The sequence below is a fragment of the Trichechus manatus genome, unplaced genomic scaffold, assembly GCF_000243295.1.
Source record: "Trichechus manatus latirostris isolate Lorelei unplaced genomic scaffold, TriManLat1.0 scaffold00061, whole genome shotgun sequence".
Lineage (NCBI taxonomy): Eukaryota > Metazoa > Chordata > Mammalia > Sirenia > Trichechidae > Trichechus > Trichechus manatus.
Window position 1 is genome coordinate 5,546,636 of NW_004443997.1, and position 14,396 is coordinate 5,561,031.

Sequence of the window (14,396 nt, forward strand, 5' to 3'; positions counted from 1 at the left end):
TTTTGAGAAAAAGCCCACCACTCTTCTCAAGGCAGCCCTCTCCACACAGTTCTTTCTTTCTTGAGAGAGTTTCTGTAATTTCTCCCTCCCTTCAACCTTCAGAGCTATGGGTGGTAAAAGCCCTAGCTATTACTAGCAAATCCACCAGGCTCTCCTTGGAAACTCTATAGGGGCAGTTCTACTCTGTCCTATAGGGTCGCTACTAGTTGGAATCGACTTGATGGCAATGGGTTTAGTTTGGTTTGGGTACTTCACTATCCCTCGTGATTTCTCTACTCTCTGCCCAAACCTTTGTAAACAGTCCCTTTATTATGCCCTCCCCTAATTACCATGAGTACCATCTGTTTCTTACTGGGACCCTGAGTGATACACCTACCATATGTAGCAGTCTGTTCTAAGCCCTGTACCACATTAAAAGAAAAAAAAAAAGTAGCAAAGTCAATAATATGATATGCTACTACTTTATGTAGTTATTCTCAAAGTTCACCTTTTCCCAAGGCTATAATACCAACTTAAAGATAAAATCGAATTCCGCTTTACAACATAATTGTGCGGTAGCATTTGTAAGAGCTAAACATAATTCGGAGCACAAGCTTTTTCATGCCATCAAAATTCGTTAGCAACTATAAAGAGAACTACAGAACTGATGCCCCGACTTGAGATTGAAAAAATATATATACCATTATTTTAAACCAATTCAACAAACATTTCAAAGCCTACTAGGTAGGTGGCCAACAAGGTGGGAACCTCTCAGTGAGGAACAACATAGACACAGCCGCTGACTTTGTGAAACTTGGTTTTATATTATGCAATAAAACCAAAACCCACTGCTGTTGAGTTGATTCCGACTCATCGTGACCCTACAGGACAGAGTAGAACTGCCCCATAGGGTTTCCAAGGAGCGGCTGGTGCATTTGAACTGCTGACCTTTTGGTTAGCAGCCAAGCTCTTAACCACTGTGCCACCAGGGCCCCATGCGATAAATGTGCCCCTAAAAACTCGAATGCCAATTATATTTTTATAAATCAAATAAGACACTGAGTGATCATGGGAAGGTTACTACTGTCTGAATCATAATTTTGTGAAATAATCACCTTTTGATCTTTGGAAACAATCCAGACTTTTATCCACCCGACCAGCTTCCAGTGCAATTTATCTTTAGTTTGTAGTGAGAATTGGTCTCCTTTGGTGTTCCTGGAATAGCAGAAATTGTGGAATGAAACTCGAGGAGAGATAAGGAAACTACCATTTATAGAGCACATACAGAATACTTGGCAATTTGCATCTGTTAGCACATTTAATCCTGGAAATAAACACATATTCCATCATGCCCTTATTTTCTACTTCTGAAAATTAAAAAACAAACAACAAAAATTGGTAGGGCAGGTGTGGAACTCAAAATCCTTTTTTTTTTTCTGAATGAAAAAGCCAGGCAAAAATATTATTCAGTGCGGAACTATAAAGACCATTTACGCCCGGCTTCAATGGCTTCCCACTGCTCTTAGGATCAAGTCCAAAACTCTCTACACGGCCAACATTCCCGGCTCACCAGCTCAGTTCTCTCGATCATCCAGGCTGCTTCGCACTTGAAGTCTTTGTGCTTGCTGTTCCTTGGTCTGTCTGCAACCTCTTCCTCTCCAGACTCACACTTGACCTCAGGTTTCCGTTCGGATAAGTCATTTCCCGGGGAATGTCTGTCTCCCCAGCTGGGTCCGTGTCACCGCATCCTTATTGCCCAATACTAGAGAGGCCAGGCTGTCTGAACAAATGACTAAAGGTTGCCCACGGGAACCCAGCCTGGTCGGGTTCCCTTTGATCTCAGCGGCCACGCAAAACCTCCCTGAAAAATGGAAAGGTCAAGCCACTGAATTGTAAAATTTTGTTATACACATTTTACAATTTTTTTTTTTAATGGAAAGGTCAAAAGAACCACGTTTTAAGTTCTAGAAAGTCTTCCCCTTCTCTCTCCCCCTGAAACATATGCCCAGGTGGCCTGGGACCCAGAGCTCCAAGTCAAAAGAACCTTGTGAAGTTCTAGAACGTCTTCTCCTTCACTCTTCCTCTCAAGCGCATTCACATGCGGTCCAGGGCCTAAGGTTCCAGCCAAGTGAGAACATAACAGTCCTAACGATCCCATTGCTAGAACGTTCCTCGAGCCTCGTGCTTTTGGTCTCACGTGGTGGCGCCAGGCAACGTGGCTTGCATAGTTTGCGCTTGCGCGGGATGATTAGTCACCGTGGTGTCTCCGATCGCTCCCGGATGTTGCGCCTGCGCATTTCAAGCTGGCCCGACTTGAAGGTGAGAAGTGTGTCCAGATGGGTTTCGGAGACACGCTTTGAGCACTGCCCAGTGGCAGGCACTGAAACGCATTATCTGACCAAAAACTCCCCAGGGCTTTGTGTGGCAGGGATTAGTATCTCCATTTTACAAATGACGAAGCGGGCCACCTGTGGTTTTTGGAACTTGTCTGAGGGCACAAGTAATGGCAGTGCTGGGATTTGAACACGTTTCTCTGGCTCCCAGATACCAAAGTTCCCTTAGGCCTGAGCTCATTCTTCAGAAGGAAAGCATTTTAAATGGTACAACCACTGTGGAAAACAGTTTGGTGGTTCCTCAAAAAATGGAACATAGACCTACCGTATGACCTAGCAATCCCAATCTCCGGTAGATGCCCAGAAGAAGTGGAGGAAGGAATGCAAACAGAAACCTGCCCACCAGTGTTCAATGCAGCACTTTTCACAGGAGCCCGAACGTGGAAACAACGTGTCCATCAACAAATGAATGGATAAACAAAACGTGGTGTACACACGCTGGAATAGTACTCAGCCGTAAGGAGAAATGAAGTCCTGATGGATGCCGCAACACGGGTGAACTGGAAAACATCATGCTGAGCGAAGTCAGTCGCAAGAGGAGAAATACTGTATGTTCTCACTTACATGAAATAAGCAAATATATAGAAACCAAAGATTATTAGTGGTTACGAGGGGCGGGAGGGAGGGGGAAAGGGAGAATTTATGCTTAGAGGGTATTATGTGTATGTTAACTGGTGGTGGAATCATTTGGAAAAAGGAGAATGAGTGCAGAACTTGAAGAATATAATCAATGTCCCTAAATTGCACATGTAGAAATTGTTGAGCTGGCATATGTTTTGCTATGTATATTTTCACCCCAATAATAATAATAAAGTAAAGCATGTTTTTTCTAAAGTGTGGTCCCCACTGGGAGGGAGTTCCCTCACTTCTCCTACCCTAGTAACCCCAAACCAGATGCCGCTCGGGTTCATGTCCTAGTTTTATGACCTTGGGTAAGTCACGTCACTGCTGAGCCTCAGTTTCAGCATCTATCAAATGAAGACAATGTTGCCTGCCTTCCATTACTTATGAAAATGAACTCTTCCATCAGATATGTACTCGAGGTGTATATATAGAAGAGATATGGATCATGTAAGTAAATGAGATAGTGTCTGAACATTCTAATAAACTCCAAAACCCTATCAGGGATTGCTCTAGAAACCTGGGTGAAGTAGGGCCCATTTCCTATTAAGAACAGATGAGATCTAAAAATGGACCTGGCATCCCCAGTAGAGCCTGCAGTTCTCTTTCGGGCTTCCCTCATGGAAGGTGGGCAGCTCTGCCATGAGTTTCTCACAGCTGGCACCTGAGGAAGTGGGAACAGCCTGTTAGAGGTATGGGGATTCACAGCCAACAGGCTCTTCCCCTGAATCTCCAGAGAAGAGAGTGTTTCCGTCACTCAATAAGAGAAGGGTCTGCCATGCTTTTAGAAATTCCTGTTTTTCGCTCCGTTGAAAACAAAAAGAAGCAGGAAGACAGAATTAGGACCTTTTCTGATGTTTCTGCTGGTATGTCTTATCTCAGCGAGGTCTCCAAACACATGTAGAGACTCATTCACACAAATGCATCTGCTCAAAGGCCCTAACACAGATACAAGAGAGCTGGCACATACCTGTCCCCAGGTTTGAACAATCTGCATGGAGAGGTCTAGTCTGGGAGAAGAATATCAAGCCGGGCCTCGGCCAGTTGTCCTTTTGGCAGATGTTCTGAAAAGGTCTTGGGAGCCAGGGGAGAACCCTAGGCTGTGAGGCCAACAGCTGGGGAGACTGAGGCCCGGAGTGGTGAGGTGAGCTGCTCAAGATCACATAGCAAGTGTGTGAAAATCCCAGTGAATTCTTGCAATCAGCAAATACTCATTGAGCACCAGCTATATGCCAGACACTTTGTAGGCACTGCAGATACAGCAGTGAACAAAACAAAAATCCCTGTCCTCATGGAGCTGACATTCTAGTGGAAGGAGACAGTCAATAAAAAAGATAAATTAATGCTGTTGTTGTTGTTGTTGTTGGCTGCTGTCAAGCTGGACCCCAACTCATGGCGATTCCATTTGTTACAGACTAGAACAGCACTCCATAGGGTTTTCCTGGCTGTAATCATTATGGAAGTAGTTCACCAGGCCTATCTTCTGTGGGGAGCTTTGTGGCACAGTGGTGAAGTGTTTGGCTGCTAACCAAAAGGTCAGCAGTTTGAATCCACCAGCCACTCCTTGGAAACCCTATAAGTCAGAATCGACTCGACAGCAATGGTTTAATGGGTAGCTTCTGTGGAGCCCCTGGGTGGATTTGAACGGTCAGCCTTTGCGTTAGCAGCCGATACTGCTGTGGAGAAAAATTAAGGAGAGAAAGGGGATAGGGAGTACATTGTGTGGGTGCAGTTTTAAGTAGAATGGTCAGGGAAGGACCGAGAAGGTGACATTCGAGTAAAAATCCAAAAGAGGCGAGGCAGAGAGACATGCCAGTATCTGGAGGAACAGTGTTCCAGGAGCAAGGAATAGAGCAAAGGCTGTGAGGCAGGAACGTACCTAGTGTGTTCCCAGGAACAGCAGGGGGGCCCCTGAAGTCAGGTGAGCCAGGGGGAGGGTAGTATCATGTGGGTCTTGTAGGCCATTCTAAGGACTTTGGCTTTTACTCCAAATGAGACGGGGGAACCATTGGAGAATTTTAGGCAGAGAAAGTACATGATCTGACCAAATAAAAAGGCTTGGCATTATTACCATTCATTCATTCAGGACTCTTAGGTGCCAGGCATTGTACTAAAGGCATGCTGGACACCCCCAGGGTGGGCACTTGAGTGTGTTTTCTGCTGGTTGGAGATTCCAGAGCAGGGAGAGGAGGCAAGGAGAAAGGAGGCCCAGCCGTGGCGTCCCCTGTCCTGCTGCCTTCCCCTCCTCACCCTGAAGCCCAAGGAGAAGGGCCCAGGTAGCTGCAGGCTCTGTGCTCAGGAGGCTGCTGGAACCTGCAGGTTATAAATAGCATCTCCTGCAGCTGGGAATCGAGCTGCTCCGTCCAAATGAGTCAGAGGCACAGAAGCCACAGCCCCCCAAACTGCAGCATGACTCCCCCGACCCCACCCCAGGCTTCCTCTCTTACCTCTGAACCAAGGCTGGGTCTCTGCTTCCCACCACGACCCACTTTGGCCCTATCACTCCCCCCTTATTCCAGCTCTTCCTCCTGGAGACCAGAAAGCCCAGCCATATCCACTGGTCCATTAGTTCTGAGAGGCAGGATTGTATACTGTTTAATGGCCCAGCAGCTGCAGTTGGGTCTACCTGGATTTTAGGCACAGCTCTGCCACTTCCTGGCTGTGTGACCTTGGGCAAGTCACTTCACCCCTTGGAGCCCTGTTTTCTTCATTCGTAATATAGGTATAATAATAATTGTACCTACTTCATGGAGTTGGTATGAGGATTCAGTGTGACAGCTCACATAAAGTGCTTAGCCCAGAGACTAGCATTTAGTAGCTGCTCAGTTAATGGAGTCACAGTAACCTATCCTCAATTAGATTGTAATTTAGAGAGAGGTGATAATAAATAGATTTAAAAAAAAAAACTTTCCTCTGTTTTGCTGAGCATCTACCATATGCTTGAAGTGCGGGTTCCTGACATTACATTGAGTTGATTCTGACTCATAGCAACCCCACATGTTTCAAAGTAGAACTGTGCTCCATAGCGTTTTCAATGGCTGATTTTTCAGAAATAGATCGCCAGGCCTTTCTTCTGAGGTGCCTCTGGGTGGACTCGAACCTCCAGCCTTGCAGCTAGCAGCCAAGCATGTTAACCACTTGTACCACCCAAGGACTCCTGACAGTATCTAAAGGTGCCTAGGTGGCACAAATGGTTTGTGCTCAGCTACTAACCTAAAGGTTGGTAGTTTAAACCCACTCAGTGGTGCTGCAGAAGAAGGGACTGGCAATCAGCTTCCATAAAGATTACAGCCAAGAAAACCCTATAGAGTCGTTCTACTCTGTAACACATGGAGTGGCCATGAGTCAGAATCAACTCGACAGCAGCAGGTTAGTTTAGTTAGTTAGTCATCTTCATAACCAAGCAAGTTTCACCGTCCCCACCTGTCTTAGTCATCTAGTGCTGCTATAGCAGAAATACCACAAGTGGATGGCTTTAACAAAGAGAAACGTATCTTCTCACAGTCTAGTAGGCTAGAAGGGCACCAGCTCCAGTGGAAGGCTTTTCTCTCTGTTGCCTCTGGGAGAAGGTCCTTGTCATCAATCTTCCCCTGGTCTAGGAGCTTCTCAAGTACAGGGACCCCAGGTCCAAAGGACATGCTTTGCTCCTGGCGCTGCTTTCTTGGTAGTATGAGGTCCCCTTGTCTCTCTGCTTGATTCTTTTATATCTCAAAATACATGACCTAATCTTGTAGATTGAGTCCTACCTCATTAACATAACTACTTCTAAGTCTGCCTCCCTAACATCATAGAGGTAGAATTTACAACACATAGGAAAATCACATCAGATGACAAAATGGTGGACAATCACACAATTCTGGGAATCATGTCCTAGCCAAGTTGACACGTATTTTGGGGGGACACAATTCAATCAATGACATTCCACCCTTTGGCTCCCAAAAATTCTTGTCCTTGCCACATGTAAAACATACTCGCCCCATCATATCATTGCAAAAGTCTTAATTCAACTCCATGTCCAAAATCCAAAAATTTTTCTTCATCTGTGAAATCTAGAATACAAGTTACCTGCTTCCAAAGTACAATGGTGGAACAGGCACAAGCTAGATATTTCTATTACAAATGGGAGAAATTGGAGAGAAAGAAGGGATAGCAGGCACCAAGCAAGTCAGCAGAACACATTACATTAGCCCTCAAGGCTTGAAAATAATCCTCTGTTCTCTGAAACCATTTAGACAATGGCCCTGCCCTCCAGACTCTAGGTACTGGCCACTCTCTCTGGATTCTGACTGGAGGCCCCTCCGCCCTGGGCTTCAGCTCCGTCTTCCAGGCCCATCTGAGCGACAACTCCACCCTTTGAGACTGAGGCAGCTCTGCTTCCTGTGTTCCTTGTTTCTTCAGCTTCTGCTTCCTGGTTCCTTGGCCTCTTGGCCCCTCGGGCTTCATCGCCCGCGTCTGCCCTGCTGGGGCAAGTGTTCCAAAGCTCTTTAGCTCCACCGGTAGGTGCCTGGAGGCACCCCCATTCCGCCAGTAAACTTCAGCGGGAAAGCACTCAGCTCTCTTGCTCTGTGGGTTGGCAAGCCTAGCTCCACCGATAAGTACTCGAAGGCACCCCACTCAGCCAGGAAGCCTCCTGCACAAAGGCATTTATCTCTCTCGCTCCGTGGGTCAGCTCCAGCGCTGCATCGCGCCGATCTCCTGGTTCTGCTGCTGCCATTTCTCTGCTGCTTCCATTTTCTGCTTCTGCTTCTCACCATTTGTGCCATCTCCGGTGTAACAGCTCTCCTCACTTCCTCCTGGGTCCTCACCAGAATTGTCTTTGCATCCATGATTCCACCAACAGTGTCTTCAAGACAATCTAGGCTTTTACTATTAGGCACTTTAAAACTCTTCCAGCCTCTATCCATTCGCACTTTCAAAACCACTTCCACATTTTACACATCTGTTAGAGCAGCACCCCACTCTCTCGGTACCAAATTCTGTCTTAGTTATCTAGTGCTGCTATAGCAGAAATATCAGTAGTGGATGGCTTTAACAAAGAGAAATTTATTCTCTCACAGTCTTGTAGGCTACAAGTCCAAATTCAGGCCACCAGCTCCAGGGGAAGACTTTCTGTCTCTGTCAGCTCTGGGAAGGTCCTTGTCATCAATCTCCCCCTGGTCAAGGAGCTTCTCAGGTGCAGGGACCTCAGGTCCAAACGATGTGCTCATGCTCCCGACACTGCTTTCTTGGTAGTCTGAGGTCCGTGGGTCTGTCTGCTGCTGCTTTCTTTTATATCTCAAAGGAGCTTGGCTTAGGATACAACCTAATGTTAATCTAATAGATTGAGTCCTGCCTGATTAACATCTTAGAGGTGGGATTTACAGTACGTAGGAAAATCACATCCGATGACAAAATGGTGGACAATCACACAATACTGGGAATCGTGCCCCAGCCAAGCTGACACACATTTTTGAAGGGACACAATTCAATCCATGACACCGTCTTACACAGGAAGAAACTGAGACCTAGAGAGCAGCGTGACTTGCCGTACAGTACCTGGGGAGGCAGAATCTGATGTCAGCAGAGAGGCATAACCACCTCTCCGAAGGCCCCAGCCCACCCCACGCCTGTCCTGCCACTGTGTGTGGAAGTGGAAGGGTGAAAACGGTGGAGGGGGCATAGATATCTAGCCCTGCCTCTGAGAGAGAAACCCTTGGCACCTACCCAAAGCCTAGACAGAGACAAAATCTGGGTGGAGAATAGCTCTTCTCTGGTGATATTGAGTAAAACCCTCACTACCCTGTGGCTCCCAGAGAGGAAGTCTGTTTAAATATTTTCATATGTTACCCACACTGTTTAAGCATGAAGGTGATGTGACAATTTGACTGCACTGACACCGCCCCCCCTTGATGCTCCAGAGGAGCCCTGGTGGTGCAGTGGTTAAAAGCACTCAGCTGCTAACTGAAAGGTCGGCAGTTGAAACCCACAAGCCACTCTGAGGGAGAAAGATGTGGCAGTCTGCTCCCGTGAAGATTTACAGCCTTGGAAACCCTGTGGGCAGTTCTGCTCTGTCCTACAGGGTCACTATGAGTTGGAATCGACTTGATGGCAGTGGGTTTGGTTTTTTTGGTTTTGATGGTCCATAGTGGTGTCTGGTTACACTCTACCCCCCGTGTTCCAGAGAGGTCCCCTTAAATCCCCTGTGCCACCATGCCGGAAACATTATTACATAGCAGAAAGGGCATGCATTTAGGGGTCAGACAACTTTGGGCTCCCTTCTGGCTCTGCCATGTCCTAGCTGTGTGACCTGGGACAAGTCACTTCACCTCTCTGAGCCGCATTCATTTATGCATTCATTTAGCAAATACACATGGAGCACCGCCTAGTATGTGGCAGGCTCTGTTCTAGCCCCTCCCTCCTGCTACGAGTGTATGAGAGAGACAAAAATCCCTGCCTTCCTGGGGCCTTCATTTTGGTGGATGGAGAGGGGAGACATCATAAATGAGTAAGCAAATAATTTTAGAAGTGATATGTTAATGAGGAAAATAAAACAAGGTAACTGCACTCAGCTGCAGACTTAAAGGTTGGTGGTTCAAACTCACCCATGGGTACTGTGGAAGAAAACGCCTAGCGATCTGCTTCCGTTAAGATTGCAGCCAAGAAAACCCTATGGGGCAGTTCTACTCTGTAACACACGGGATTGCTGTGAGTCAGAATCGGCTGGACAACTGACGACAACAATGTGATAATGACTGGGTAGGGAGCGGGGGACGGGCTCTTTTAGACCAGGTGGTCCGTGGCATTTATGCTGAGACCTAAGTGATGAAAAAGAGCTGGCCACAAGACCTAGGGGCAGAGGGGCCAGTGAGCACACAGGCCCTCAGAAGGGAATGAGCTTGGTGTGTGGAGCTGGTGTGGTGGGAGTGGGAGGAGGCCGAGAAGGAGGAGATGAGGTCAGAGAGTAGGCAGGGGCTAGATCACAGAGCTTCAGTGACGAGAATCCTAACTTCATAGGCTTGTAGTGCGCATTTGGTGAGATGATGCATAGATTTCCTAGCACAAGACCCGGCATATAGTGGGCACTCCATACGTGGTAACTATTATGATTACGTGCCTTCCATAATTCACTCCCCCTCCCAAGGACCCTCACACCCCTCCCCTGCCCCTTCACCCCTCTCCGCCTGGCCCAAGGAGAAGGATGCCCTAAAGGCAAGTATCACAGCAGGAAGGAGGAAGCACCCCCCTTTATCTCTCCCCTCACTTCCTCCTCAAACCCTCCCACCACAGCCCAGTGATTTTCCTGCCTCTCACAAGGCAATTTTATTAAACATCTCGAAAAAATATTCTCTCACTCCCTCTCTCTTTATTTATAAAAATCAACTTAACACCCTGCTCCTTTGTTCTATTTGGAAACTGGAACAGCCTGGTTTATATTTAGCCGAAATCCTGCTCCTATCCCCACAGATTCCAGCACCGCCCGATGAGCTAGAGGGGCTAAGAAGGAAGAAGGGGGAGAGGGGGCTGCAAAGGGCAAGGGCGGAAGGTGCCGCCCCCAGAGGCTGAGGTCTCCACTAAGTCTGAAAGACTTGGAAGGATGGGAGCTAAAGAACCCTTCCCAGGACATCAGGGTGTCCCAAGTCCGGACTTGGCCATGTTGACCCTCAGGCTGTCACTCTGTTATTGCTGTTGTTCTTAGTTGCTGTTGAGTCGATTCCGACTCGTGGTGACCCCATGTGTGCAGAGTAGGACTGCTGCATAGAGTTTTCAAGCTGTGACCTTTCGGAAGCAGATCGCCAGTCCTTTCTTCCGAGGTGCCCTGGGTGAGTCTGAACCTCCAACGTTTTGGCTAGTTGTGAAGCACTTAACCGTTTGCATCCCTGGGGGACTCCTTCACTCTGTTGTAGTTCTGTCTATACGTCCCCAAAGGGAAAGGGATAAAGGAGATAGAATGAGAGGTAAAAAAATCCCTGATCCTAATCTGGAACTAGGCATGGAAAGACAGTATAAGAATGGGGGCCTGGGTTCAAATCCGAGTCTCCTCTGCCTCTCACTAGCTGGATGTGGGGGGAAAGTTAATGTACTCATTACGGTGCCTGGCACATAGTGTGTGCTTGATAGAAGGTGGCTATTGTTATTAATCCACCACCCGTCTGTCAGTTGTCATACTGTGGTGGCTTGTGTGTTGCTGTGATGCTGGAAGTTATGCCACTGGTATTTTAAATACCAGCAGGGTCACCCATGGTAGACAGGTTTCAGCAGAGCCTCTAGACCAAGAGAGACAAGGAAGAAAGGCCTAGCGATCTACTTCCGAACATTAGCTAGTGAAAACCCTGTGGGTCACAACAGAACACTGTCCGACTTACTTGCTTTGGACGTATCATCAGGAGGGATCACTCGTTAGAGGAAGACATCATGGTTGGTGAAGTAGAGGGCCCGTGAGGGTGTGGGAGACCCTTGGTGAGAGAGATTGGCACAACATCCACAATGATGGACTCAAACATGCCGGTGATTGTGAGGATGATGCAGGACTGGGCAACTGGGCAACATTTCATTCTGTTGGACATAAGGTCGCCATGAGTCGGGGTTGACTCAACAGCAGCTAACAACAGCATTGTTATTAATAACTGTGGGCTGAAGGAAACTACTCAACTCCTCAAACTTCAAGGCTCCACTCAAAAGCTGCTTCCTCCACGAAGCCTTCCCAGATTATAACTCATCTATTCAGCTAATGGCACTGGGCTAGACAGTCGGGCTATGAAGAGGAATAAACAGGCCCTCCCAGGGCTCCCAGTGGGAGCAGAGACAGACAGAGGTAACTGCCACAGAGCACCAAGTTCCAGAAGATACACGATCCATTTGGGCAAGGCCAGGTTTCCTTTGTTCTCCGTGGTATCTGTAGAGCTGAACACGGCACATGGCACATTGACAGCATTGAAGAGTGGTTAAGGAGAGATCTGAGCTCACTTCATGATCTTGTCAAACGATGTGAAAAAAGCATTTGATAAAATTAACACCCATTCATGATTTAAAAACAAAAACAAACAAATTTCAGCAGAGTAGGAATAAAAGGGAATTTCCTCAACCTGTTACAGGGCAGCTACAAAATACCTACAGCTAACATCATATTTCATGTTGAAAGACTAAACACTTTTCTCCCTAAGACTGGGAACAAGGCAAGTGTATCTGCTCTACCACTTCTGCTCAACACTGCACTGGGGATCCTAGCCAGGATGATAAGGATGGAAAAAAAAGGGGGAGAAAAAAATGAAGTAAAATTGTCTTGATTTGCAGATGACAACTGTGCATATAGAAAATTCTAAGGAATTTACAAAAATAACAACAAAAAAAATTATGTGAGATCAAATTGACAATGGGAACTCGAAAGGTTGGATGGGAAGCTTAAGGGGCAGTGAGTTTAAGATAATGGTGGCAGGATAATTTGGAAAAGGATAGTAAGAATGGTAGCACAACTTGAACGTAATCAATGTCACTGAAATATACATGTAGAGATTGTTGAAATGGTGTATCTTTGGCTGTGTATACTTTCACCAAAAAAAAAAAAAAAGTTAAAAGAAAATAAACAAACAAAAACACTATTAAAACTAATAATTGTATTTATCAAGGTCAAAGAATACAAGGTCAAAATAGAAAATGTTATATTTCTATATAGTAGCAAGGAACAATTTGGAAATTAAATGTAATAAAACACAATAGCATCAAAAAACAAAACATTTAGGGATAAATATAACAAACTATGTGTAAGATTTGTACACTGAAAACTGCAAAACCTTGCTGAGAGAAATTAAGGAAGACCTAAATAAATGAAAGGATATACCAAGTACGTGTATAAAATGTCACTTCTCCCTATCTATATTGATCTATAGATTCAACATGATCTCAATCAAAATCCCAGCAGGTGTGTGTGCGCGTGTGTGTGTGTGTGTATGTGTGTGTGTGGAAATTGACAAATAGATTCTAACATGTGTATGGAAATACAAACTAGAATAGCAATGCAATTTTGAAAAACAAGAATGAAGTTGGAGGACTTACACTACTTGATTTCAAGAATTACTATAGATACCATAATTCATGTGGTACTAACATAAGGATAGACATAACCCATTGCCATGGAGTTCATTCCGACTCACAGTGACCCTACAGAACAGAGTAGAACTGCCCCATAGGGTTTCCAAGGCTGTAAATCTTTTGGAAGCAGACCACCACATCTTTCTCCTGAGGAATGGCTAGTGGGTTTGAACCACCGACCTTTTCGGTTAGTAGCTGAGCGCTTAACTACCGTGCAACCAGGGCTCCTTAAGAATGCTGTATTTTTATGCAAATAACATGTGCGTTATGCCAAAACTGTTTTATTTAATTTCATCATTTCCACACATTATAGTTTACTTGCAAAAAAACACAGTATATATATATAGATCAATAACACAAAACAGAGTCCAAAAATAGATCCACATACATATAATCAATTGATTTTTGACAAAGGTGCCAAGGTGATTCAATGGGAAAAGAAAGCTAGCATTGGAGCTATTGTGTATCTCCAGGAGAGGGGAAACTCTGACCCTCTGTGTCACACCACACACAAATATTAACTCAAAATTGATCACAGACCTAAATGTAAAACAAAAACTATAAAACTGTTAAAACAGGAGGAAATCTTTGTGGCCTAGGGGTATACAAATATTTCTAAGTGTGAAGAATAAAAACAATTGATAAGTAAGATTCCACTGAAATTTTAAAACTCTGTTCTTCAAAAGATATTATTAAACAAATGAAACTATAAAGTACAGACTGAGAGAAAATATTCATTTTATATATATATACATATATATATAAAACATAGGGCTGGTAGCTAGCATATATAAAGAACTCTTACAACTAAATAATGACAAGACAAATAACCAAATAAAAAAATGGCCAAAGGAACTAGAGAAACCCCAAGAATATGGCCCCCGGACACCTTTATAATTCAGTAGTGAAGTCCTCCTGAGGTTCACCCTTCAGCCAAAGACTAGACAGGCCCATAAAACAAAATCAGACTAAATGGGCACAGCAGCCCAGGGGCAAGGACAAGAAGGCAGGAGGGGACAATAAGTAAATAAAGCACAATAAAAAAAATTTTTAGAAAATGGTCAAAATAATTGAACAAATACTTCACAAAAGAAGATATATAAATGGTAATAGGGAACCCAAGGTCAAGAAGGGAAGAGTATTGACATGTCATGGGGTTGGCAACCAATGTCACAAAACAGTATGTGTATTATTTAATGAGAAACTAGTTTGCCCTGTAAACCTTCATCTAAAGTACAATAAAGCATGACACAGCTTATAAAGACAATGCTCTACATTCTACCTTGGTGAGTAGTGTCTGGGGTCTTAAAAGCCCGTGAGCGGCCATCTAAGATACTC

At 45.2% G+C, this 14,396-nt stretch overlaps 1 protein-coding gene across 1 annotated transcript in view; it reads left to right on the top strand.

Moving 5' to 3' along the window:
- Positions 1–2,223: 2,223 nt before the first annotated feature.
- Positions 2,224–14,396, top strand: part of POP5 (POP5 homolog, ribonuclease P/MRP subunit) — a 33,841-nt gene continuing 21,668 nt past the window's right edge. The window contains exon 1 of the mRNA XM_004379112.3: positions 2,224–2,298. Coding sequence (XP_004379169.2) covers positions 2,224–2,298 — 75 coding nt within the window. The remainder of the gene's footprint in view (positions 2,299–14,396) is intronic.